General features: G+C 56.7%; 2 protein-coding genes across 9 annotated transcripts in view; both read left to right on the top strand.

The window, feature by feature from the left end:
- Positions 1 to 11,402, top strand: part of TEX264 (testis expressed 264, ER-phagy receptor) — a 30,286-nt gene extending 18,884 nt beyond the window's left edge. For all 6 annotated transcript variants that reach the window (XM_059161040.1, XM_059161043.1, XM_059161044.1 and 3 more), the window contains 2 exons: positions 7,357 to 7,525; positions 10,815 to 11,402. In XM_059161040.1, coding sequence (XP_059017023.1) covers positions 7,357 to 7,525; positions 10,815 to 11,107 — 462 coding nt within the window. In that variant the 3' untranslated portion in view covers positions 11,108 to 11,402. The remainder of the gene's footprint in view (positions 1 to 7,356; positions 7,526 to 10,814) is intronic.
- A 142-nt stretch (positions 11,403 to 11,544) lies between these two features.
- GRM2 (glutamate metabotropic receptor 2) lies at positions 11,545 to 25,521 on the top strand. 3 transcript variants are annotated; one of them, XM_059161038.1, is made up of 6 exons: positions 14,172 to 14,266; positions 15,973 to 16,558; positions 18,931 to 19,768; positions 21,642 to 22,717; positions 24,487 to 24,667; positions 24,949 to 25,521. In XM_059161038.1, exons 2-6 carry the CDS (start codon positions 16,109 to 16,111, stop codon positions 25,020 to 25,022), a joined length of 2,619 nt encoding a protein of 872 aa, XP_059017021.1. In that variant the 5' UTR covers positions 14,172 to 14,266; positions 15,973 to 16,108; the 3' UTR covers positions 25,023 to 25,521. The 3 variants fall into 3 exon arrangements, 2 of the variants coding, with proteins under 2 accessions (XP_059017022.1, XP_059017021.1); XM_059161039.1 differs by lacking the exon at positions 15,973 to 16,558 and having other exon boundaries at positions 11,545 to 14,266; XR_009350725.1 differs by lacking the exon at positions 24,949 to 25,521 and adding an exon at positions 23,776 to 23,930 and having other exon boundaries at positions 14,123 to 16,558; positions 24,487 to 24,622.
- Positions 25,522 to 26,157: the final 636 nt, after the last annotated feature.

Here is a 26,157-nt window from a genome sequence, read left to right on the forward strand (position 1 = left end):
CAGGAAGCAGCTGTTGCAGGTGCCTTACTGGAGCTCCAGGGCCAGCTCACTTGCCAGTGCTGCCCCCTGCTAATTGGCCTGTCCCAGCTTAGTGAGGAGAGTACTCTCAGCGGTGCCAGGCCCTGGGGCTGAGTGATGGGCCTCCAGAATTCTTTCCTCGCCCATTAACCCCCGCCACAGAAGTTAGCCATGCCCAGGGAGAGTGGGGTTGGAGGGAATGGATTCACCACGGAAAGCAAAGCCACCTTTGGAAGATGGTGGCATTTGGGCTCCGCCTTGAAGGAAGGGTAGCATTCTCCAGGTGAAAAGGCAGGTCAGGCAGAGTCACAGATTTGGGTGTGGTTTTTAGGTACCTTGTGGTACCACATCCACTGATGGTGGCTGAGCAATTGAATGACTGCTTCCAGGCTGGGCTTTGGAATAGGACTTTAGCATAGGGAGATGGGGAGGGAGAGCTGGAGGCCATGGAGCTGAGGCTCAGAATGACTCTCTACTCCCAGATGCTCTCAAGCCAAGAGAAGCCCCCCGCCTTATCAGGGCTTGGCTTCCCTTACTCCCCTTAGGGGGGTGCCCCTGGATGCTGAGGTGGGGGAGTACCTACAGGAGGCCAGGTCTCTCACTGCCAGCCTAGGCCCTGCAACCTGTTCCTCAGTCTTTCTTGACTTCACCTCTCCCCACTCCCCTACCTCAGGACTAAAAACACAAAGCCAGCCTTTGCTGGGGCGGGCGTGGGAGCCACCACTCTTGAAATACCAGCTCAGATGTGGTAGCTTGGCAGCCCTGCAGGACCCTGGGGGCTGAGGCTTGCCTGGATGGTACTGTGGGGTGGGGCCGTCACGGATCCTGAGGGAGCCGTCTTCCCCAGGCAGATGGGAATTCCGAGGAAGGATTTTGTTGCTTTTCTCTGGGAAGCTTGGGATACCAGGAACAAGGGAAGGGGGAGAGATTTTGAGGAGGGGTCTTTCCCTCCAGAGCAGAAAAACTCTGCGCTTTAGCAGAGGTGTCAGATCAGGAGAGGTTAGCTGTCTGGTTATACCAACAGGACACCTAAAGCTCCAGGAGTTGGGCTTTCCCCGGGGTAGGGTGGGGGGGGGATGCTAAAGCAGAGGGCAGAAATCAGAGGTACCAGCTGGAGATGAGAAATTCAGGGCCGCCTTCTCCTCATCTACCTCCTCTCCTTCACCCTCTCCTCTCCATCCTTCTTTGCCCACCTGTCCTTCCCCTCTGGCACTTCCTGATGCCTCTGGCTCCCAGGTGCTAGGCTTCATGGTTCCATCTGCACTGAGCAGCGTTCCTGCTGTTGGATAATCAATCAGTAGCATTCTCGGCGGCCTGTGAACGGGACGGGGCTCAAGGTCCTTGACTGCACAGATGCTGCAGAGAATGGCTGGGTCTTGGAGAGGGGTGGGCTGTGGAGCCTGCCATGGTAGCAGCAGCATCTGGGAGTCTGTGGCTCCCCTCCCAGATCTGGAAGGGAGAGTGGGGGATCCCAGGCCTGAGCCCCCCAAGTCTCCCAGAGGGTACTCACCCTCAGTCTCCCTGTCCCTGGGTCCTGCTCCACAAGGGTCCAAGAAATCCAGAGTGGGACTGAGCTGGGGTTGGGCCCTAGCGAAGGGAAAGACTGGGCTTGGTGCGAGGTCGGGGGCTTCCGGGTCCAGATAGATACTAGGGTGCTTAAGGGCCTGAGTCCCCTGCGTCTGCTTAGAGGGAATCACCCCCGCCCTGCTCCTCAGTGCCCCAGCCCACCCTGGTCTGATGGCTGCTGAGGCCCAGGAAACCAGGGCCTGGGTGCACAGGAATACGAGCAGAGGTGTAAATTGCATGGCAAGCTGTCAGCTCTGAGGTGAAAATGAAAAGTCTTGAGGCAGTGGTGCCAACAGGCACAGCGCCCTGCTTCCCCAGCCCATTCTCCCTCACACCTACCCCTTTTTGCCGTCTTCCCCAGCCTCCTGCCCAGGCTTGGCTCCTCTGCCATCCCCTCCCCTGCCATGGAGTGGGGGCCCTCCATATAGACCTGACCCCAAGAGGGCCCTCATCTGTTGCTTCTCTTATATTTTCTAACTGGCTTACTGGTACACAGAGAACTGGGCTGTGCTTGTTTGTTAATTTTGCGATCTTAACACTTGTGGTAATTTCTCCAATTGAATCCTTTTGGGTTTTTCAAGTATATAATTATCTTATCTTTCAGTGATGGTGTTTTTATTCACCTTTTCCAGTTTCTCACTTCTTTTGGGATCATCTGTTCCAATCTCTTTATTTTACAGTTGGGAATATTGAAACCCAAGGAGAAGCTACCTATTTGTCAGCGGCGAGGCTCTGGACTCCTGCCCGAGCTCTCTCTGCCACTTCTGCTCCCTCACTTCCCTCTGCGGCAGCCCCATCTCTCTCCTTGTCTCCTTTGCCCATCATTTTCGTAGCTCCGGGCCCTCCTACCAGGAGGAGGGTGCTCACCAGCCCTTCTGCAGGCTCTCCCTGCTGGCACGGCAAGGCCCCCAGAGCCGTCTCCTGCTGTCACCTCCCACCCCACAGACAGGTTTAGGTTCTGGGCCAGAGGCTGTCTGGAGGCCCAGTGGGGATGAGAGGCAGCCAGAGAGAGGGAAGTTGACGGAAGTTCCTGGGCAGAATAATAACAGTGTGCCACATCCTAGCTGCAGTGGTGCCTGCTGTGCCTCCCCCATCACTTCGCACGTGCGATGCAGACCAGTTGCCTGAGGGGCCTCCAGGGTCTGAGCCCCCACTTGCAGGGAGCGCTGTGTGCGGGCGGGTGCACGTTGGTATGTGTGTAATTAAAAATGAGCACGCCTCACTTCACCCAGTGAGGACACGCCACCACCTCGGGTGGGATGCAACAGCTGTTTGCGGGCTGTGTGGCAGCCCAGCTGTCCAGCCTGCAGTGGAGGGATGGCTAGGACCGGGCAGCCCAGGGTGAGCAGGGAGGCCCAGGGCCTTTCACGCCAGGAGGCAGGAGGTTAAGGGGCCATGATTACATAGAGAGGACAGAGAAGAACTCCTCTTTTTCTGGGGCTTAAGTGGAGTTGGGGGATGTAAGACCCAGTCCTTGGCCTGCTCCCATTGCCTCATCCTTTTGGGGATTGGAGGCCACCTGGCTCCATGCAGACCCAGCCTCTGGGCAGCCTGGGAATACTTTCCACCTGGACCTGAACTTTTCTGCTCCACAGCCCCTCCCCACCCTTCGCCAAAGCCAGGGCATGGGTTGCTTCGTTCCCAGAAGGGCGTAGTTAAGGTCTTCTCTCTCCACCCTCCTCCCTTCCCCTGATGTAGTATGAACTCCCCGGGGCAGCACTGTGGGTGTTGTGGGGAAACCTTAGCCATCTGAGCCTCTGCAGGAGCTCTGAGCTGGGTGGGCCAAATCTGTGCCCCCCACCTAGGAATGAGTCCAGCCTGAGGTGCGAACAGAATGTGTGGTGTGTTCCCCAGATAGCTGAGGCAGCGGCACCATGGTGGCCTTTGTGTGCCGCTCATTCCCTTGTCTGCCCGCACCCCTGGCAGTGGAGGGGTAAGCCCCTGTCAGTGCAGCAGGGGTATTGGGGGAGGTGCTGCAGACTGAGGTCCCCTGGAAATCCCTGCATTGTGGGTGGTGTTCCAAGTCCCCATCTTGTTTCTGCTGTGGAGAGCAAAACTTGGAGATGTGTCTGAGGGATTAGAGCTCCTGTATCCCACTTCTAGCAGTCGCTGCTGGCACTAGCACGGTGACTTCTTCCTGTTAGGTGGGGAGCATTGTGGATGTCTGCATCTCTCCTTCCTTGGAGAGAGACCTTGTGGTCCCCTTGATTCTGTGCAAGAGTGAGTTGCTCTGGGTTGTGGCTTCATTAGATGGCCAGTAGCTTCAGTGGCCAGAGCAGGCTCCCCGTCCTGGTTATGCTTCCTGGAGCGTCTGGCTGTCTGGGCTGTGGGAGGGGGTATCCCCGGGGCTGGAAGGATGCCAGGCCCATCCACACCCCTTTCCCCAGCAGTACCAGTCCAGCGTGGCATTGACTTGGTGTCCTTGGCCCTTGGCAGTCTGTTCTCCAAGGGCTCCCTGGGGCTAGCTGAGGGAGAAGCAGCTGGTCTTGCCTTCCTCCAATGATTTTCCAATATTTATCAGCTCATCGACATGAGACACAGGCCACAGCTCCTGCTGTGTACCGAGGACCTGAGAACTGGCCCATGGTTGCCCTCTCTTTGCTTAGAGTCTGTACCTGGCTGGGAGGGAAAGGTCTTGTCCTATGCCTTGTCACTTAGGGACAGGGCTTATGGCTAGTCTTGTCCCTCTGCCCCTGCCCCAGTTCCAGTTGGGCTCTATTGCTCTGGGGCAGAACAGGGATGGTTGGGGGGCGATCTTGAGGAGAGGCTGCACAGACAGCTATAAACCCCTTTTTTGCCTGTGGGCCTAAGTTGGAGGTTTGCACTTCTGCCTTCTTCCTGCTCCTCTCCTTTGCCCCTGAGTCTGAATTTTGACAGGACCCGGCATGTGTTAAAATGATTCGAGGCTAAGCTGTCAATGAGATTTTTAATTAGCTCCATGCCTCCCTCCACTGGGGAGGGCCTGGGCCCCCAGGTGGTAGGGGTGGTAGGCTGGGTTTGGGTGGGAGGCTGCTTCTGCAGGGGCCTGGGGGCAGGCTTGGGCAGCTGGCACTCCCTGTGTGGGATGCTGCAAGGAGGGAGAGCTAGGCAGGGAAGGAAGGGCTGTGTAGCCAGGCCAGTTTTCTCTCTCTCCTCTGTCTCCCCTGTTCCTCTGTTCTCCCCAATGGCTTTGAGATGAAGGCGACGGCAAGGATGGAGGATGCAGTTTCCATGGTAACGGGGCTGTCCACAACCAGGCAACTTCAGAGCCGGGCTCTCTGGAGGGGGCAGCTGTGCAGAGCAGTGACAGAGCTGCCTCCCGCCTGCCAATGAGGGGGCTGGCAGAGCAGGTGGTAAGGGTGGTTGCCTGGTCCTGCCCACCCTGATGCCCAGCCTAGAGGAGAGAGGGAAAAGAGGACTACTCCCTCCTATTATCCTTGTTACTTCCAGAAGGGAAGCTTTAGGGAGGTGGCTTGACTGTTGATAAGGGTTGGGGTAGGGTTCCACTATCCCTGGAATTTCTTGGTGGTCACAGGTTCTGCTTCCTGGGAGCATCCCCAAAGCCAAATGTCTACGGCCCTTGAGAGACAGGCTACCAGGTTGATGACCACTTAGCAAATTTCCTCTGGACTGTTAAATGCCCAGAGAGGGCATGCGCGTGTTGGTGAAAGCCATGCCCTGATTAGGTTTGGGGGTATTTTTCTACCCTCTAGCTACTGGGGTAGGGCATGTACCTTCTCCCGGGAACCCCCTGACCCTGGGCTTGGTGACATGGCTCAGTTCACTGAGTGGAGCTCAGGTTTCGCAGTTGCTCACTCCCAGGTGCTGGCAGTAGGGAAGCTCCAGAGCCTGGTAGCTCCTGCTTCCTGACATTGTGTTCTTGTTCAGCCTCCCGAGGACCAGGGACGGGTGAGTGTGTGGGCAGCTGGAGAAGCAGAGACAGCTGTCAGTGTGTGCGGAGATGGGAGGAGCTGGGCATGTGGATTTGTGAGGTGGGATGAAGAACACCCAGGTTGGCAAAAACAAAAACAAAAACAACAACAAAAAAAACACAACTGGCCTCAAAGTATTAAAAATAGGGGCACCTGGGTGGCTCAATGGATTGGGCCTCTGCCTTCGGCTCAGGTCATGATCTCAGGGTCCTGGGATCGAGCCCTGCATCAGGCTCTCTGCTCAGCGGAGAGCCTGCCCGCCCCCCCCCCCCACCGCCTCTCTGACTACTTGTGATCTCTCTATCAAATAAGTAAATAAAATCTTTTTTTAAAAAGTATTAAAAATAATGACTTTCCTTCACTGATCCTGGGATGTCAGGGTTGGGGTGTCCCTCTCTGTGTTTGAGCACATTGAGACTTCGGGTGAAGGGCCTTGCTTGGGTTACCCATGTGGTCAGGCTAGCTGAGCTGCAACCAGACTTTGGGCAGGCCACCCACCTCCCTTGTGGGCTCCTAGACATACCCTGTCCCCCAGTGGCTGCTGAACACCCTGACTCATAAACCTTCAGGCTCACCTTTCTTCTTGTCTTTGCTGGGGGGTTCATTTTATACCCTTCTCTGCTTTAATTGGAAGGGGTCCTCAGCTGTAATGTTGGGCAGACAGGTGGACAAGTGGAGTCCTAGAGTGGCTTCTCCCTACCAGGTGCTAAGTCTTTCATTACTGCTAAGTGGAAGGCTCATTTCCGAGCTTGTGGTGAGCGCTGGGCGGGTGCTATAAATAGTTGTGTTGTGAAGGTTGGCGGCTGAGCAGCGACAGGGCAGGGGCCTCACAGTCATCCTAGTGGATAATTGAGCTCCATTGCAGGAAAGGGGGGCAGGTCGGGGAGCAGCATGCTCTTGACCCCTGTCCTGATTGTTCCTACCTGCCTTGGTGCAGCTCTGGCATGTGTCTGTGTGCCATTCCATACACACTGGCAGAGGGACACCTCAGGCTCTGTGGCCAGGCAGAGGGGAGTGCCTGTCTCAGGACTCAGGGCCCTATAAACTGGTACTTCAGCCAGATGGGTAATGTCCAGTGCTAGTTCTGCTTGTCCTGCCTACCCCTCTAGCCTAGGATCTGCCTCTTCCTCCTTGGCCGAAAGTCTGGGCAGGTGCCAGAGGGCAGGGAACCAAGCACATGTGATAGTCTTGGAGGTTGGCTTAGACTTGAACTAGGAGAAAATGGGAGTGAAAGAAGGGTTTCGCTGGCCTGGAGCCCCTGTCCATGGTCCGTCAGTAATATGTCTGTGAGGGCAGGGGCCGGAGGCCTGAGGGTCAGGGGCCCTGACCTTTCCTGAGATATCGGGGTCAGTCAACATTGTCCAGGGTGGGGAGGAGGTCACAGCCAGGGGATGCTGAGATGGGAAGTTTAGCAGGTCAGAACTTGGCTTGGCTGGGCTTGGGTGCCTGGGGCCATAATCCCTGGAGTCCTTGTCCCTGGGCTAGTCGGAAGCTAAGCATCATGGCTACTTGAGACTAGTGCTTTCTGGAACAGCCTTTTGGTCAGACATATGGATAGGTTGGTTTAGTGGTGCCATGGGCAGTGCCAGGCCCCTGGATTCAAGTAGCACTTGTCCCAGGGTGTTGTCCCAAGGACTTCTGGGTCCTTAGATCATTGCTTCCTGGAGTTTGGGGCCCTGCCCTTAGGCTGCTCTGTGTGTGCCTCCCTCAGCAGGGGTTTGGTACTTGGGGGAGATCGAGGCAAGAGGCAGAGCCAGCCCTCTGGGAGGGAGTGAACAATAGATAGTTCCTAGGGCCTTTTAGGGGTGGGTGGGTCAGAAGACCTGTAGGGTTCATTTCACCTTCTGCCATTTCTGACAAGGAGCGGAAGCTGTGTGCCCACCCTCGGCTGGAGATCTATCAGCAAGACCAGATCTATTTCATGTGCCCACTGGCACGGCAGGGAGACTTCTATGTGCCTGAGGTGAAGGAGACAGAGCGGAAAAGCCGGGGGCCTGCAGAGGCCAGTGACACCCAGATGGATGGCACAGGTATGGAGGGGTGGGGCCCTGCGCAGAGGTGGAGGAAGGAGACCTGCCACCCCACAACCCACATGAGAATTGCCTATTTCTGGATACGTGGATCCATGCAGATTGGGTTCACACATGTTAGCCCTGGCAATACAGATACAAAGACCCTGCGGATGCAACGAGAAGTACCTTTGGAAACAGATGCTCCTGGGACCCCAGGGGATGGGGCTATTCAGGAAAGGTATCACTTGGGTGGGGCTCATCAGAAAATAAGATTGGCCCTGGATCTGGAAGGTAGAGAGGAGAGAACAGGGTGTTCCCAGTACAGAGCCCTACCCAGAGGCAGCTGCTTTCTCCCTGCTGAAGAACAACCAGAGAGCATGCTGAAGGGTGCCAGGAGATCAGCCCCTTGCCCCTTCCACCAGAGCTAGCCTTCGTCCTCCAGGTCCAGGCCAGCTGGTAATTTGCTGGCTTTCAACCCACCTCCCTGCCAGGCTGTCCCCAGGAGCAAGAGGGCCTGCTAGTAACATCCCAAGGGGCCCAGCCCTAGTCCGTGGTGATGGAGGCCCATCACCTGTGGGAGTGGCACACCCCCCCAGTGGATAGCTGGGAGGAGAGCGGCTATCCCTCCTTCTTTGGGAGACTTCCTCTGTCCAGCCAATCTTCAATAACCAAGGTCATCATAGAAAGGCATATGTTGTGGCAGGGGGTAAGGGTACTGAGAGGCAGTCACCACTCCCTAGAGGCCGTGTCCAACACAGTTAACTTCATCTGCTGTTTAATTACCTCCGTGGGGCACTGTTCCCACCCGCCTGGTAATGCCCGGCAGACATTCTTCAGTGCGCCTACTGTGAGCACAAGACATGGCACAAGGTCAGCAGGCCCAGGCAGTCTCTAGGGCAGGAAGGGGGAGTGTCTTGACCTTCTTTCGACCTCCCTCTGCTGTCTACACTCCCGTCCTCAGCCCACCCACCCCCCCAGCTTTCTCCCAAACACTGCCTGCCAGGGGTATTGAAGAACTGCTTGGCACCCGCTACAGCTGGCTGCAGCGTAGCTCCCACGCCCCCAGTGCCTTGGCCTGTCTTCCCCACTAGCCTGCCCACCCACTCCCTGCTGGGCAGGGGGGTCGTGGAGTCTGCCCACCTCTGACAGCATCTGCCCTGACACCCAGGGCGGACTCTGAGTATGTGCCTGCCAGGTGCATGCCATTTGCACAGCAGTGTGTGCGGGGTGCCTGGCTGCCCAGGGCTTGGCCTGCCCCTGACTGCCTCCCCACTGGGGCCCCCGCTTGGGCTAGGAGGTGAAAGGGGGTGATTAGCTGCCTTATGCCTGTTATTACATTGATGTATTATTTAGCTCCAGAGAGGCAATGAATATTTGATCTCCTTGCACTGGCTGTGGGCAGTGGGGGAGGGAGGGACAGGGGTGAAGGTGGCAGCTTCATTCTCTGCCCCGGCAGCCCTAGAGACATAGGTTCTGCTCTTCCTTGCCTGGACTTTTCTGTCCTGGGAGAGGGGCCTAAGACTCTGGAAGTTCTTCTGGTGCAGACCATGGTGGGGCTGGAGGGATGCCACTTCCTTGCCTTGGACTCATTTGCCAGAAGTGTCCACATATCCCCCCAGGGGCTGGCCTCATCTGAGCATCCTGGGCCCCAACCTAAAGGGCCACCCCTGGACTCCATCCTCTGACCGTTCCTAGCCCAGGAGCTGGGACAGGGAGGAGTCAGCCTCCTGGCAAGCAGGTCCCAAGAGAGCCATTGGGTAGGTGGGCTGGTGGAACATGACAGTTTAATGGGGCCTGGGAGCCCCATTTCATTTGCTTCTTTCAGGTCTGCAGCCTCTGGAGCACTGATTATCCCCACTGAAGGAGTGAATAAGGGGCTGGAGTCATGCCCTAAAGTTAGAAGGAACCACCCATAACTCAGGATATAGCCCAAGCTCACTCTTAGCTGCCTCTATTCTGGGAACCATGACTGGGGCCCCAGCAAGAAGAGGGCCCTGGGCCAGCAGGCTAGCACTTCCAGAGCCTACCTCACCTCTGCCAGTAGGCCCAAGGGATATCTTCTTAGGGCCAAGGGAACTGAAGGAGCAGACCCCCAAATCCCCCCACCCTTATTTTAGTCCCCATCTGAGGCACAGTGGAAGTTCCAGGTCAAGTCCAAAAGCCAAGCAGTTCCCAGCTGCTCCTGGCTCAGGCTTGCATCACCATGGAGACAGGATCTGGGGAAATTGGCCCACCCCTCACCTCTGTGATGTTTGACAGCTGCCCCTCTCCCTCTCACACAGAAGGGGGTGCATATCAGCCTTCTCTCAATCTGGATTCCTACACAGGGGCCTGAGCTCTTTGTCCCTTCCTTTCCCTACTCCCCTCCCCCAACTGTTGTTAGTACCTCTGATCTGTGGACGTGAGTTGAGGCGTTGCTCCTGAACAGGGCAAATGAAGTGTCTTCTTGCCTGGAGGATGTGTTAGGGGTGGGAGGAACATACTGGGAGGGATATGGACCCTCAGCCCTGTCTCAGGGCTCTCCAGCTGCCAGCACAGTGCTCTCATGGTCACCTTCTGCTGCTTTGTGGCTCAGGAACCACCAGTAATGGTTGGGGATAATTAAGGCTCCTCTCGGGTGGCCCATCCATAGGGGACGAAAGCCCTTAAAATGCTTTATCCTGGTATCCCCCTTCCTTGCAACTGGTTTCTCTGGACTTCTCTATCCCACTTCTCTCTGCCCTCGTTGCTTCCTCAAACTAGGGCTCAGTGGGGCCAGAGGCTGAGGCCAGCTGCCTTCCTGGATGTGGCTGTTCCTTGGAGAGCCCTGCATGGGGGATGGGGCAAGAGAGTAGGCCTTCTAGTCCATTCTCCCATCCTCATGCCTTATGGGCACGCTAGCCTTGGACAAACCTTTCTCCAAGCCTGAAATGGGATGTGGAGGAGGGGACATTACTTGAATCTCTTTGTTCTACCCTTAGCTCTCCCACCTCAGGGCTGAGTGGTCCTTAATGGACTCTTGGAGGGTTGGGGGGGCAGCAGGCTTTGTGGGAGCACAGGGACTTGTGAGGCTAATTCAAGGGGAGGGAGAGGAGTGCACAGCAGGCTGTCCTCTCTCCCTCCATCCCTCCCTTTGCCCTGTCAGTGCAGCTCTGGCCAGGGCAGAGGGCAGAGGGCAGCTGGAATGAGCCTCTTGAGGTAGGGCCCACTTTATTACTCATGAGCACACTGTGCATGCTGGTTCCCGAGCAAGTGGAGGTTGTCTGTCCTCTCCCCGGAGGAGGGGATGGGGATCCTAGCTAACGTGTGCTCCCTCTTCTTGGCTCAGGAGCTGATACGACGAGTGACACAAGTTCTGTGAGCCTGGAGGTGGGTCCTGGCAGCCGGGAGACTTCAGCTGCCACACTGTCCCCTGGGGTGAGCAGACGTGGCTGGGACGACGGTGACACCCGCAGTGAGCACAGCTATAGCGAGTCAGGCGCCAGTGGCTCATCTTTTGAGGAGCTGGACCTGGAAGGCGAGGGACCCCTGGGAGAGCCAAGGCTGAGCCCTGAGGCTGAGCCCCTGGGGACTTCCAAGTGGCCACGGGAACCTAGTACTCCTGAGAAGGGTGAGGAGTAACCCTAGGCCTGCATCCTCCTGGGGTGCATTTGCTAAGGAACTGAGCAGACTCTCCGGCCCTCTTCCTCCTTCACCTCTCAGGCCCAGGCTGGGGCCAGGGGTCCCAGGTGGGACCTGATTTCCACTGCCCCAGGCTCTCGCTAAGCCTTCTTACTGCCCTCTCGGCTCCCAGGGCTAAAGGAGCCAAGGACTGTGTTCTGCACCCAGACCCCGGGGCTCCTGCCCCTCTGACGTGTTTTTTCAGATTCACTTTAGAGCTTCCAGGACTCAGAATAAAGCAGATGGTTTTCTCGTTTCCCCTGGACCTGGGCTGTGCATTTGTGTGTGTGTGTATGTTCACCTCGAGGAGCCCTGTGCAGATAGACTGGGAGTGGGCAGGAGCACCCCAGCCCAAGGAGAGGAGGAAGTGTGGCAAGGGACTCTGGGCTGAGAGGAGGAAAGGGGTATTGAAGGCCCCCCACTCCCGGCTTTGTGGCCCTGGGTAACAGCTGTTCCTTCATTGCAGCAGCCCCAGAGGCTCCCCCAGGCTGCTGGGAAACAGGCAGAGCAGATCAGGGGAAGTGAGAACCAAGCATGGGGGGTGCCCTTCAGGGCTTGGGAGTAGGGAGCTCACAGAGCCTGCCTTTGCTTCCAAGAGATGCCTTATTGTCTGTATTTCGAGTGTGTCTGCACTCATGCTGGTGTCTGCTCAGCAGGTGAGGCCATCCCCACTGTGCCTGCCCATGTCTATGTACCTGTGTGTATACATGCACACGGGCCTTTGGTTCTGTGTGTGTAACCATGGCTGCGTCTGCTTGCGGTGGCCCTGGCAAGCTGTGCCCCAGCAGGCATTAGGATGTGGTTGGGGCTGGGTGTGGCTGCGTTCGTGTGGACGGCTGCGTGGTGATGTGCCCGGAATGCTGCTAACTGTGTGGGCCCCTGCTACCAGGGCTGCAAGAGACTGGCTGGCCAGGAGTGTTGCTCTGGGGGCTGTGTCCATACGCAGCTATCTGGGTGTAGCTATGTGTCTGTGTACAGTTGTACTACTCTGTGTTCATGTGTAAGGCCGTGTGCTTTTCTGTGTGTCCACATGTAAAGCTGTAGGTCAGTTCAGCTGTGTGTGTGAGTTTAGCTATCTGTGTGTAGACATGTCCATATGTATGGCTCTGTGTACGGGACTGTGTGTCCATGAATACAGTTGTGTGTCTGCATGTAAATTTATGTGTTACTGCTGCGTCTGTGTGCACAGCTATGTGTGAGGTTGCAAGTACTTCTGTGTGTGTGGCCGTGTGCATACGCACAGCTCTGTAAGGCTGGGTGTCTTTGTGCACACAGTTGGGAGTGGTGGCCACATGTCTGGGGGCAGGTCCAGGTGCTGCAACAGGGCTGCTTAGTCCCTTGCCGTGGTCTGCAGAGTGCGCCTCTGGAACTGGTGCTGGTCTAAAGCCCTGAGGTCTTTTGTGAGGCTACCTCAGTGAGAGGGCTGGGGTTGCTGTGTGGCTCCTCTTCCCTCAGCACCCTGCTGCTACCAGCCTCTCTGTTCCAAGGGCCCAGCTCCTCACTCACCGACACCAGGCAGCAGTTGCTTTGAACTAGCCAGAGCTGGAAGACAGTGTATCTGTCACCAGCCTTGTCTGACAACCCTGAACCCTCATCCTGCTGTCACCTCACCTCGCATTAGCAGTGGGGTTTGGGTTTGTTTGGTTTTGGTGTATTTGTCTGTTTCACAGCTGTGCTTTTCCCAGCACAGTGGGGCATTGGGTTTCTGTGTCCAGGGACAAAGCCGGTCCTTCCTTGGTGATACCTTTCCCCCCTAACTGTGACACGCATATGTAGATGTATGTGCCAGAGGGACCTGGGCTTGGATGTGCTCATTAGCATGTGTCTGCGCTAGCTTTGCCTCTAGTGACACCTGTGGAAGAAAGGGCAGTGCCTAGGAGCATAGGCAGGGATGTTGTGCGCCTTGGCACCTAGTGTGTGTGCAGGCTCTGGGGCTAAACCCAGGTACAGGCCCCTCTCCAGACCCTTCAGCACAAGCGGATGCTGGCGTATCCACCACCTTCTACCCAGGGGTGTCCTCCATTCTGCTGCAGGAGGGAAGAAGAGTCAAGAGCATCTTCTCAGAGCTGTCCTCCCTCTGCTTGGGCTCCAGCTCCCATTCCCTCCTACGCATCAGCCAGTTTCAGGAGCCTCTTCTCCATTCCCCTGCCCTCCCAGATCCCCCTGCCAGCCCCACCATGTTCCCTTAGGGTTGACCCTAGCCCCTGGCCCTGCAGCATCCCCCATACTCTCCAGGTTGATCTATCTTTGCCATAAATGCCCTTTGTATGTGAGGGTGGGGATTAGTGAGGTTGGTGGGAGAGGAGGTCAGGGCTGGGTGTGTGTGTGTTGGGGGGTTGGGTAGCAGCTTTAAAGGTCATCTGCAGGAAGAGGAGGCCCCATCCTCCTCTGACCACCCACCCCCCATCTCTTCCTCCTAGTGGCTCAGGCCCCGCTCTCACATGGGGCCAAAGACACATGCCCCCACCCCAAGCCTGGCATGTGGACTGAGCTGCAGTCTGTGGATTGAGAGAATGGATGTGAGGACAGGGACAGACTTGTCGCAGCAGGCTAAGCTACCTATCTCCCACATGCCCCCTTCCCCAGCTCCCAGTTGCACCTTGCAACCCTAAGGCTAGCCCCTCTGCTCTCAAAGATGGGAGCCCATAACACTGCGTGCACCTCCTGGGGCTCAGTGACCTTCGTAGCCCCGTGTCCCGCGCCCGCTGCTCTGTGGGCTGCATGCGTTCTGACCGAGGGGTGGAGGGGGCTGATAGGCACCTGCTCCTGCGCAGAGCAGGAGTGCCGGAGGATTCAGCACCACGCGGTGGACAGCTCCGGGACGGAAGCCCCGCGAAGACCCAGGAGCCGGAGGCACAGGGCAAGGAGCGGTGCAGGAGTCTGGAGGGAGGCGGAGGCCCGGTTGGGAGCGGGAGATCCGGAGTGGGGAGGAACGGGGGAGGGGCTGGGGGCGGGCCGGGGCCAGGGGCGGGGCGGGCCGCGATTGAAAGCGGCCGGGCGAGCGGGGCGGGCGGAGAGCGCAGAGCTGCCGAGCGAGGGAGCAAGCCAGCGAGCGAGAGCTGGAACCCTGCGCCCCCGGCTCCTCTCCGTTTCTCTCCGCGCCGGAGTCGGGCACGCCAGGTAGGGTAAGCCCGTGGTGCCGCGGCCGTAGCCAACCTTATCGATCCTGACCCCATGTCCCGGAGACCCGCGGGGCCCTCGAGTTCTGGGGCTCCCGGGCCGGGGCGTCCAGACAGTGCTGCCGGGAGCTCCTGGAAGCGGGAAGACTGCCCCAGGCATCCCGCCTTTCTTCCCCAGAGAACGCACACCCTGCATCACGTTCTTTCGTTCCTCCTCTCCTTTCATCCTTTGGTCTGTCTTTCTGTGCCTCTGTCTTTGTGTCAGCCTCTGGGGTTCAATCACTCCCTACCCAGATTTCATTGCCCAGGCCCCCTGGCTGCGCCCCTCTGGGGTTCCGTTTCTTTTCAGGGTATTGTCCCTGTCCAGATTTTGGTCCTGGCTGCCCCTGTGGGAGGCTTGTGGTCTTGACCAGTTTGGGCCTCAGCCCCCATGGGTCCCTTCCCCATCTGTCCTGGTCTTCACGCTTGCCTCTCTCTCCTGGTTGCCTGGTTGAGCTGCTTCTTTCTGGGTACCCGCAGGATCCCAGTCTCCCTGCCATGGCATGAGGGGGAAGATTAACCCTGAGTTGCTGAGGGGCAAAGTGAGGAATCCCAGTCTCTGTGGCCAGGACACGGGGTCCTTGAACTAATGGCCATCTTCAGAAGAGGCCTTCTTCAGCCTCAGTTTCCTTCTCCTAGCCTTCCCAAGCCTACATGATTGTGAGAGCCTATGTGGGTTGGCATCTGGGAGCATAGCTGAGATACAAACGAAGTGGAGAGTGGAAGAGGAAAGGAGGAGTCCCTGAGGGCTAGGGCCAGGGTGGACAGGATGGGGAGAGGATGAGGATAGGGAGATTAGAGATGGTGACTTTCTCTGCTTGGATCTGAGCTGAAGAAAACACAGGGGCATAAAGTCTCAAACAGCATTCTATGCAGAGCTAAGCTGTCCAGAAGTCTCACCTTGAGCACTGTTTTTCAAATTCTGACCATATGAACTGCCCCTGACCCTGGACACACGTATGCTCACATCTGATCTGCTTTCCCTATTGATCTATGATCTAAGATCTATGGCCACTTCAGTGTCCCTCCCTGAGGCCAACCTCTCCACCTCGCTGTCAAATTCCCACGGCCTAGAGTCTCTATTACTTCCACAGGGGGCTCCATGGATTTTTAAGAACTAGGGGCTAGGACCCTTGGGTGCTTACCTGGACTCGGGTCCCTCTAGGAGTTGGAAACTACCCTTTGGAGACTTTTCCTTTCCTCTTCCCTGGTGGGTTTCAGCCACAGTGGCCCATCTCTGGAAATGCAAGGCTCAGGATAGGGACTCGACCCCTAAGTTTATACTCTACCCTGGCCCCTGCTGCAAAGGCCTCGACTTAGGGGTCCTGGGAAGTTTGTGCAACGTCTTGGGAACTCTTTCATTCGTAACAGGATTGGTGTTGGTTGGGGTCTCCTGACTTCTGTCTAGTCCTCTATTCTCTGCCTCCCTCCCTCTATGCTGAGTATGCAATGGACACAGAGCCTATCTATAGACCCAGCTCAGGGCAAAGCTGAGAAACAGGCCAAGGGGTGTCTGGGAGCTTCTCAGCCTAGTTTGTGATACTACGTATCCCTGGTTCCCTAGAAAAAAGTTCCAAGGGAAGGGATTTGGGGAAGGCAGAGTTAGAAGGGTAGCTACTCTTCGGGTTCCACTTCTCCCTGTTTGTCTGTCTGTCTCTTTCTCTGCAGGAGCTGGGCCCCTTCTTAATTCTCTTCCTGCCTGTCCTTTCCTGGTCCCTGTTTCCTCCTTTCTTTGCCTTTGCTGCTTCCACCCTCATCCCCTGGAGGCCCAGGTCTGCTGGACACATCCATCCCCTTTGGGACTATGGGATCACTGCTTGGGCTTCTGGCACTGCTGCTGCTTTGGGGCACTGTGGCTGAGGGCCCCACCAAGAAGGTGCTGACCCTGGAGGGGGATCTGGTCCTGGGTGGGCTGTTTCCGGTACACCAGAAGGGTGGCCCAGCAGAGGAATGTGGGCCTGTCAATGAGCATCGAGGGATCCAGCGCCTGGAGGCCATGCTTTTTGCACTGGACCGCATCAACCGTGACCCACGCCTGCTGCCGGGTGTGCGTCTAGGTGCGCACATACTCGACAGCTGCTCCAAGGACACACATGCCCTGGAGCAGGCACTCGACTTCGTGCGTGCTTCGCTTAGCCGTGGTGCCGACGGCTCACGCCACATCTGCCCTGACGGCTCTTATGCCACCCACGGTGATGCTCCCACTGCCATCACTGGTGTCATTGGCGGCTCCTATAGTGATGTCTCCATCCAGGTACGTGGGGCTGCCCACCTAGGGGCTAGGGAGGGAATCTGGAGGCGGGGCCCAGAGTTCCCTTTGAGCAGGGGCACCAGGCTGCCATGCATTGAAAAGGGGCTAGGAGCTTTTCCTTTGAGTAGCTTTTTGTGGAATACTAAGAAAGTGCCCCTGTCGCATAATGGGGCTTGATTTTTAGAGATTGTGTAAGGAAAACACCCCCGGTCTATATTTCACACACACACACACACACACACATCTAAGGTTAAACAGCCCTGGGAAGCTTAGTAGCCAGGCCTCTTGAGTCAGAACTCCAGGTTTGAACCCTGGCTTCCCTATATACTATGTGACTGGACATTATTTCTCCTTTCTGTGCCTCCATTTCCTCCTTAGAGACTAACAGGACTCCAAATGTTTGCCACTCTTAGGGTTGTGGTAGAAATTTACATGCAAAGCATGTATCAGAGGCATGCTCAATATTAGCTGCTGTTATTATTACCCTGCTTTATAAATGGGGAAACTGAGGCTTGAAGAGAGGCAGGTGCTGGCAAAGTGGAGACATTCCCCTCGGGCTCTTGCCCAAGGACCTCCAGCTCTGTCATATCATCTCTCCATGGGCTAGAAAGGGGTGGAAGATAGAAGCCAGGAGCAGCCCAGGGAAGAGAAACAGGGGTGGGGACCCCAGAGGAAGAGAAGCCGAATGTGTGTGGCAGGGGGAGGGTCCCCTAGGGTCTTCAGGGTGTCCAGGATTTGAAGGGATGGCAAGGTGAGGAACCCTCCCTCTTCCTGCTTTCTCATGAGAGGTAAGCGGAGGGTACTGGCCTAGCTGACACCCCGGGGCATACCTGGCTGCTTTAGTCCAGGTGGGATCCTTCCCCTCCTGGACCAGGTCCCACTTCGTAGGTGGACCCTTGCCTGCCTGGTGCCCAGAGTGGGCTGCCAGATGAGGCCAAAACTGGGATCAGAGTCAGGATTTTCAAGGAGGGCCTTGGCCGGAGCTTTAGCTTCTTTTAGGAGGCTGGCTGAGGGCACTGCAATCAGAGGCAGGGCCAGGACCCCTGACCTGGAATGCTTATTCAGGAGAAATGAGGCAGGGGTCTGAACCATGGAGGTAGTTTCTGGCTTGGGATCAGGGATGCCTGCTCATCCCCCTACTGCAGGCAGCCAATTACCAGTTCTGCTAGTCCCAGCTAACCGTAGGTGGCTGGTAGCAGCTTAGACAGGTGTGGCTGTGCCAGCTCCTACATCTGCCACCTGCCACCTGATGTCTTCAGGGGCCTTGGGGGTGCTTTCCTAGCACCCATCCTCTCCATAGTTATCTACAGAGCTCCATGCATCATCTCCAGGAGCTCAGTTACCTTCCTCCCACCCCAAGCTGTCTGCCTCCCGTAGCAGGGCCCACACTTCAACATCGGCTTGCTTTTTCCTTGTCTGAGTCAAAACAAGGCCCAGCCCTTCATCCTTAGGCTGCACCTGCCTGTTCATCATTCCTCCTCATTCCTGCCTCCTGCCCAGATCCTTCTCATCTTCCATATGTCAGGCACTGTGGCCTCAGAGGCATTCTCGTTTTTATCTGCTCAGCAACCTTGTCAGGCATGAATGAGAAACTGAGGCTCAGAGAGGTTTGCTAAAGTTCCCAGGGCCACAGAGGCAGAAAGTACAAGAGGAGAGGGCACTGTGCCCAGATGCAAAGACAGGACCTAACTCCCTGCCGTGGAAACTGGGCTTTGTCCTGCTCTCATCTACCCAACACACCAGGTCCTTGTCTGGACCCCACTCTCGGGGGCAGGGCCCAGGCAGACAGTGGTAAGCAGGAAGCCTTATTTATTTTGAGCTCACCCGTCCAAAGGAGACCAACTCCTGGCCTTTCAGGCCCATAGGGCCCTCAGATCTGGGCCTTCTTTCTTGGGGAAGCCTTTTCCTTCTTTCTCCATCATTCCATGAGGATGGACTCTGGAGAAGGGATAGCTTTTCCAAATAGGTAGAGAACCTAAGAGCCTTGATCATCCCACATGCCAGCTAGTGTCCCCCGCCCCTGCCCTGTGCAGTCAAGTGCCTGCCTCTTCCCAGTTTCAGGATTCTCTTGCCTCCCTACTTTTGCTACTGCTAGGCATCTGAAGGGGGCAGTAGAGGGGTCCTCATGTGGCTCAGTAGCCTGGTGTCTCAGCCCCAGGTCCTCTCTCTCTCCCAGCCCTTGGGAAGGGGTGGAAAACTCCCTGTCCCCGACTCCAAGGAAAGACATATCAAGACAGGATAGAGGTTTTTGGGGTGAGGGAGATGGCAAGGCTGACTACATAGACACTTGATCCCAAGGTCGAGTAGCTGTGAAGAGCACATCTGTCTGAGTTTGATCTGATCTCTGATCCTGGCTGGCTCTGCCCCTCCCCCAGGTGGCCAACCTCCTGCGGCTGTTTCAGATTCCACAGATCAGCTATGCCTCCACCAGTGCCAAGCTGAGCGACAAGTCCCGCTATGACTACTTTGCCCGCACAGTGCCCCCCGACTTCTTCCAAGCCAAGGCCATGGCTGAGATCCTCCGCTTCTTCAACTGGACCTATGTGTCCACTGTGGCATCTGAGGGCGACTATGGCGAGACAGGCATTGAAGCCTTTGAGCTAGAGGCCCGGGCCCGCAACATCTGCGTGGCCACCTCGGAGAAGGTGGGCCGTGCCATGAGCCGCGCAGCCTTTGAGGGTGTGGTGCGAGCCCTGCTGCAGAAGCCCAGCGCCCGCGTGGCTGTTTTGTTCACCCGTTCCGAGGACGCTCGCGAGCTCCTCGCCGCCACCCAGCGCCTCAATGCCAGCTTCACTTGGGTGGCCAGCGATGGTTGGGGAGCGCTGGAGAGCGTGGTGGCCGGCAGCGAGGGGGCTGCTGAGGGCGCCATCACTATCGAGCTGGCCTCTTATCCCATCAGCGACTTTGCCTCCTACTTCCAAAGCCTGGACCCCTGGAACAACAGCCGGAACCCCTGGTTCCGGGAGTTCTGGGAGCAGAGGTTCCACTGCAGCTTCCGGCAGCGAGATTGCGCCGCCCACTCGCTGCGGGCGGTGCCTTTTGAGCAAGAGTCCAAGATCATGTTCGTGGTCAATGCGGTTTATGCCATGGCCCACGCGCTGCACAACATGCACCAAGCCCTCTGCCCCAACACCACCCAGCTCTGCGATGCAATGCGGCCTGTCAACGGGCGCCGCCTCTACAAGGACTTTGTGCTGAACGTCAAGTTTGATGGTAATGGGGCTGGCCAATGGCCACCAGGCTCTTGCCCTTTGGAGGGTGAGAGGGATGGGCCCTCAGGTTCCATTACCTGGCTAAGAGAATGTAACCTACAGCAAGTCAAGGAGCCCCCCAGGGGGGGCTTGGCATAGCCAGGACAAGGATGGCTAGACAGGGGGCACTCCCACTGGAGCCGGGACTGGGGTTCCTCTTTCTGGCCTGATCCTACACTTTGAGGGTCTCTAGTTCCTGGGTCTTGTTCTTTCTCTTCCTGCCTCTCTATCATGCAGGGAGCAGGGACTGGGGGCCCTCAAGCTGATTCTCCGGCAAGAAAACAGCGAGAGTCCGAATAAGGGTGGGTTGAGAGTGAGCAACAGGGGACACTCCATTTTCTGGGAAAATTCTGTTCTTTGACCCGATATTTTTAAGGTGGCCACAGTCTCTTCATACCAAAATTTGTTTTTATAGACATTTGTTTATTAATATTTTATTTATTTATTTATTTGAGACCAAATGAGTACACAAGTGGGGGGAGGGGAAGAGGGCCAAGCAGGGTCCCCACTGAGCAGGGAGCCATGATCCCAGGACCCCAGGACCACGACCTGAGCCAAAGACAGATGCTCAACCAACTTAGCCATCCAGGTGCCCCTATAGACTTTTAAAAATATATTTATTATTTTAGAGAGAGAAAGTGCACATGAGTGGGGGCAGAGAGCGAGGGAGAAAAGCAGCCTCCCTACTGAGCACGGAGCCTGATGCAGCAGGGCTGGCTCTCACAACCTGAGATCATGACCTGAGCCAAAATCAACAGTCAGACACTTAGCTGATGAGCCACCCTGAAGCCCCACATACCAAAACTTATTTTAATCAGCCTTCCAGCTTTATGAATGATAAATGCCTCAGAATTGTCACTATGCTGTGGGAAGCATCACTGTGGGTGCAGTGGGGGAGGGCCGGGGCTCCCAAAACCTAGTGGCCCAGGGTTAAGACAAATAATAATTCCAAAGAGATTGACATTTGGAGTTGTGGGAAACTGGAGGAGAGGTTGGGATTGGTTCAAGTGCCTCAGGTTGCTGTTAGAGCCAGGCTCCATTCAGCCTGCTGGGCTGGTGGGATATATGGGAGGGCTCAAGTTGGATGCTGAGGACTTTGAGGCTGGCTGGAAGGAGCAGGCCAGCCTCCAGGCTGTACCATTCACCATGGGCCCTTAAGCACATCATCTGCTAGTGTGAACCCCAACTTCTCACTGGGACGTGGGATGACACGGGTCCTGCTTCCTCCTGAGCTTGGCTGGGAGATGTGAGGTTCCTGGGCAAGGGGAGATGGGGAATGGAAGAGTCTCCTGAGCTGCCCGCTGAGCATATCCTGGTGAACATCAGTGGTTAGAGGTGATCACTGATGTTGGGATTCAGCTAGCAGTGGGGTCAGTATTAGGACTAGAGGGGCTGGCTTATTATTGGGAAGATTAAGTGGGGCCAGGACTAGACCTGAGGCTGAGTTCAGCTGTGAGGGAGTCCATATTAAGTCTGGGGAGAGGGCTGTGGTGTGTATTGTGATAAGGTTGGGGTCTGGATTAGAAGGTATTGGAGACTATGTATAAGGCTAGGTTTTGGGGAGTCATGGTTGGGGATTGGTATGGGCATTAGTTTTGAGGAGATGCCTGGGCTTTGAGGTTGGGATTCTATTTGGGGTTTAGAGTTGAGATTTGTGGTAGTTTCTCATTTAGAAAAATGGCTGTTGGGGGGAAAGCCAGCTTTAGTGTTGGGGTGAGGCTTGGAAGAACGAGGAGTGGCCTCAGGTCTGGGGTTTGGGTTCCATGTAGGGTGATGGTTGAGGTCACATCAAGATTACCCACCAATTCCACCTTCTCTTCCCTCCCCAACTCCAGCCCCCTTCCGCCCGGCCGACACGCAGAGTGAGGTTCGCTTTGACCGCTTTGGTGATGGCATTGGACGCTACAACATCTTCACGTATCTGCGGGCAGGCAGTGGGCGCTACCGCTACCAGAAGGTGGGCTACTGGGCAGAAGGCCTGACCCTGGACACCAGCCTTATCCCGTGGGCCTCACCCTCAGCCGGCCCCCTGCCGGCCTCTCGCTGCAGTGAGCCCTGTCTCCAGAATGAGGTGAAGAGCGTGCAGCCGGGAGAGGTCTGCTGCTGGCTGTGCATCCCGTGCCAGCCATACGAGTACCGGCTGGACGAGTTCACATGCGCTGACTGTGGCCTGGGCTACTGGCCCAACGCCAGCCTAACTGGCTGCTTCGAGCTGCCTCAGGAGTACATCCGCTGGGGCGATGCCTGGGCCGTGGGACCCGTCACCATCGCCTGCCTGGGAGCCCTGGCCACCCTCTTTGTGCTGGGGGTCTTTGTGCGGCACAATGCCACGCCGGTGGTCAAGGCCTCGGGCCGGGAGCTCTGCTACATCCTGCTGGGCGGTGTCTTCCTCTGCTACTGCATGACCTTCGTCTTCATTGCCAAGCCGTCCACAGTAGTGTGCACCTTACGGCGCCTCGGTTTGGGCACTGCCTTCTCTGTCTGCTACTCAGCCCTGCTCACCAAGACCAACCGCATTGCGCGCATCTTCGGCGGGGCCCGGGAGGGAGCCCAGCGGCCACGCTTCATCAGCCCGGCCTCGCAGGTGGCCATCTGCCTGGCGCTTATCTCGGGCCAGCTGCTCATTGTGGCCGCCTGGCTGGTGGTGGAGGCACCGGGCACGGGCAAGGAGACAGCCCCAGAGCGGCGGGAGGTGGTGACATTGCGCTGCAACCATCGGGACGCCAGCATGCTGGGCTCACTCGCCTACAACGTGCTCCTCATAGCACTCTGCACGCTCTATGCCTTCAAGACCCGCAAGTGCCCCGAGAACTTCAACGAGGCCAAGTTCATAGGCTTTACCATGTACACCACTTGCATCATCTGGCTGGCCTTCCTGCCCATCTTCTATGTCACTTCCAGTGATTACCGGGTAAGCTATTGGCAACGAGTGGCAGTGGGGGGTGGGGCAGCACTGGACCTTCTGTTTCCCAGTCTCTTGTTTACTCTTCTGATCATTCTGAGGCTCCAAAGAGGCTGAATGCTCACCCAGGGGCACACAGCTTACGGTGACCCAGTTGGGACTGGACCCCAGGGGGAGGTGGGAAGGTTGAGTGGGGCCTTAGGCAATGGCCAAGGAGGTGGAGGAGTTAAAGCTCAGATTTTGGGACTTGGATGTCACCCTCTAAGCTCGAGGAGATGTGTGTGCTCATATATGCCTAAATGAGCCTCCCTACTCCCCTGAGGGGCTGGCTGCAGAAGGGGAGAACCAGTCCAGTGGGTGGGCAATCAGGGCATCAACTAAAGAACTAAGCCAGGAAATGTTGCTGACTTGTTTAGGTTGACAAATGTCCTAGTAAGAGCAGGCAAGAGGAAGGTGTGTATATGGTGTGCATGTGTGTGTGTGCGCAGACCAGTCCTTGAACTGGTCTCTGCAAGACAGGGAGGTTTGAATAGGTTGGATGGGGAAGATAGTGGGGGGCAGCCAGTACAGAGGCTGACTGGAGCAGAGGGTACACATTGACCCCCCTCGTTGAGGAGGTGAGGCACAAATGGTGGAAAGTGGGTGGAGGTGAAGGTAAGCAAAGAGGGAATGGGAATAGCTGGGCTATCAGACCATGCAGCCCCAGAGGGCACAATGCTCTGAACCCCCTCAGAGCTGTGCATTGTGGCCTGGCGCCCCCTGGAGCAGGGGAAGGCAGAGAGGGTGAAGCCCAGAGCAGCAGCAGATCTGGGATGGAGGGCTGAGGAAGGTGAAAGCAGGCGGAAACTCTACCCCAATTGGTGGCTTGCAGGCAAAGTTCCAGCTGGCACTGAGTGTCTCAGTAGGTCTCCTCAGCTTCAAGGGGGCAATGGCTGCTTCAGATGGGGCAGTCAAGGAGGGCCTCTTGGAGGAGGTGACAGGTGAGCTGAGCTCTGAACAATAGGAGGATCATCTTGGTGAGTCCTCATGATGCTGGAGTAAACTCCATGGCTCTCCCCATTTTACAGACGAAGAAACGGAGACTCAGGGAGGTTCAATCCCTTGCCTAAGGTCACTCAGCTTGGGAGTGTAGAGCAGGGTCTGAACTGACAATCTTAACAATTAAAGGAGCAGGAAAATCAAGACAAGAGCCCCTGCAAAGGCCCTTTCCCCCAGGACAGAGGTATGGTGGGCAGTGCTGGGGGCCAGGGCTGCTGGGCTTGGCTGCTGTTGCACCTGCTGGGCCACCTGCCTGGTTGGTGGAGGCCAGCGCTGGGGAGGGAATCTGCTCTGACTCAGCCTGCATTTGCATATGATTTGCATTTGCATGCCAATCCTAGGTGGTTAAGGACCAACCTGGACACGCACACAGTACCCACGCGTGCACACAGGCTCCTACGTGCACACTCCTACACACACACACACACACCTGCACACATATGCATGGAGAGACACACACACACACACCAGCACACACACTCCAATGCACATACATGCCCCTGCTCCCCTGCATGTTCACCCCCTCAGCTGGAATTTTCGTCTCCCCAGGAAGGTGGTCCACAGGCTGACGCTGGGACTGTGCCCACCTTCCTAGAAATCCTTTGGGGCTTGGTGAATGGACCAAGGCCCAGCATTGGATGCTTACCCTCCCCCCACCCTCGCCTCCTGGCACCCGCCCCCACCCCCAGCTTGGGCCTGGGTCCTGGGGCCAGACTCATCCTTGACTTCCCTCATCCCAGGTACAGACCACCACCATGTGCGTGTCAGTCAGCCTCAGCGGCTCGGTGGTGCTCGGCTGTCTCTTTGCACCCAAGCTTCACATCATCCTTTTCCAGCCGCAGAAGAACGTGGTTAGCCACCGCGCACCCACCAGCCGGTTCAGCAGCGCCGCCACCAGGGCCAGCTCCAGCCTTGCCCAAGGTCAGCGTTCACCCCGAGCAGTCCTTGGTCTGCCTCAGCTCTTCCGCCGGGGGGGGGGGGGGGGGGGGGGTGGGGGGGTGGGGGGCAAGGGGAGGGCCCACTCCTTGGGTTGCTGGGATTCTTTGGCTGGAGGCGGAGGGCTCCCGAGATGAGGCTGGCCAGGAGAGGGAGGGGTCCCAGGGGAGGAAGCCTCCTTCCACTCTCCTGCCTCCTCTGCTACCCGTTCTCCGGGAAGGACAAAGGGCCTTGGATTGGCTCCAATCTCTGGCTTCCTTTCCTAGGGTCTGGCTCCCAGTTTGTCCCCACCGTTTGCAACGGCCGGGAGGTGGTAGATTCAACAACATCGTCGCTTTGAGGACCCCGCATTCCTGTCCCGACACAGCTGCTCCCTGGGCCCCGGTGCAGATCTGCATCCAGGCCCAGGAGGAAGTCAGCTAGAGCACTGCAATAAGGCCAGTCCCGTGCCCGCCCCCAAGCCACTCTCCCACTGACTCCAGCCCTTCAGAGTCAGAAGTCAGGGTCCTTGGCCCAGGAGCCTCTGCAACAGCCACCAACTGTCTTTGCAGCGTGTCCCCTCCTTGCTAGGCCCAGACTCGGAAGGGAGCAAGCCAGGGTCTACTAGGTCCTGGAACAAGAAGGCTGAGGACTGCTGGCCCCAATTCCCAATCAGCAAAGGTGCTTCCAGCCCTGTCCCTCCCTCCTCCTAGGGCCTTTTTAATTTTTTACATAAGTTATTCCGGGATGGGGAGGAGGGTTCTTGTGGGGAACATCCCTCCCCCTGCATAATAGTTTGTCCTGTGGTTTATTTTGTACTATCTGTAAATAAAGTGTCTTTATTTAAAAAAAAAAAAAAATCATTCATTGCCTTTGGCCCAGGGAGACCCCTCAGTGCCCTCCAGAGCCTCCCAACATTCCTTTCGACAATATTTGTTAACTCTGCTCTGTACCAGATGCTCGGATCCGGGGGCGAGCAAGACAAATGCAGCCTTACATGATGGGGAGATAGAAAATGAAAAAGCCACCCTCTGGGGCGCCGCTGACTTCAGTTCAGGTTATGATCTCAGGGTCCTGGGATCGAGTCCCACATTGGGCTCTCTGCTCAGTGGGGAGACTGCTTCCCTTCCTCTCTCTCTGCCTGCCTCTCTGCCTACTTGTGATCTCTCTCTATCAAATAAATAAATAAAATCTTTAAAAAAGAAAAAAAAAGAAAAAGCCACCCTCTGAAAGGAATCGCGGCAGAGTGGCCCAGGAACCAGTGGACTGAGGGCAGGGGCCTTTGGTGGACGTAGGCTCATCCGACCATCCAAGGGAAGACCTGGATGGTGAGGGCGGTGGGGCAGGAGGGGCAGCGGACAGTGACCGATCGAACTGTGGGCTTTTCCACACTGGCCTACCTGGACTTGGAGGAGCCACCGGTAAGCACAGAACCAGGCTGAGTGTTGGTATGGAGGGAACCAAGGGGAGACACAGAGCTGAACCTGGCCTGCTCA

This window comes from Mustela lutreola, chromosome 2 (assembly GCF_030435805.1).
Source record: "Mustela lutreola isolate mMusLut2 chromosome 2, mMusLut2.pri, whole genome shotgun sequence".
In the NCBI taxonomy this organism is placed as follows: Eukaryota; Metazoa; Chordata; class Mammalia; order Carnivora; family Mustelidae; genus Mustela; species Mustela lutreola.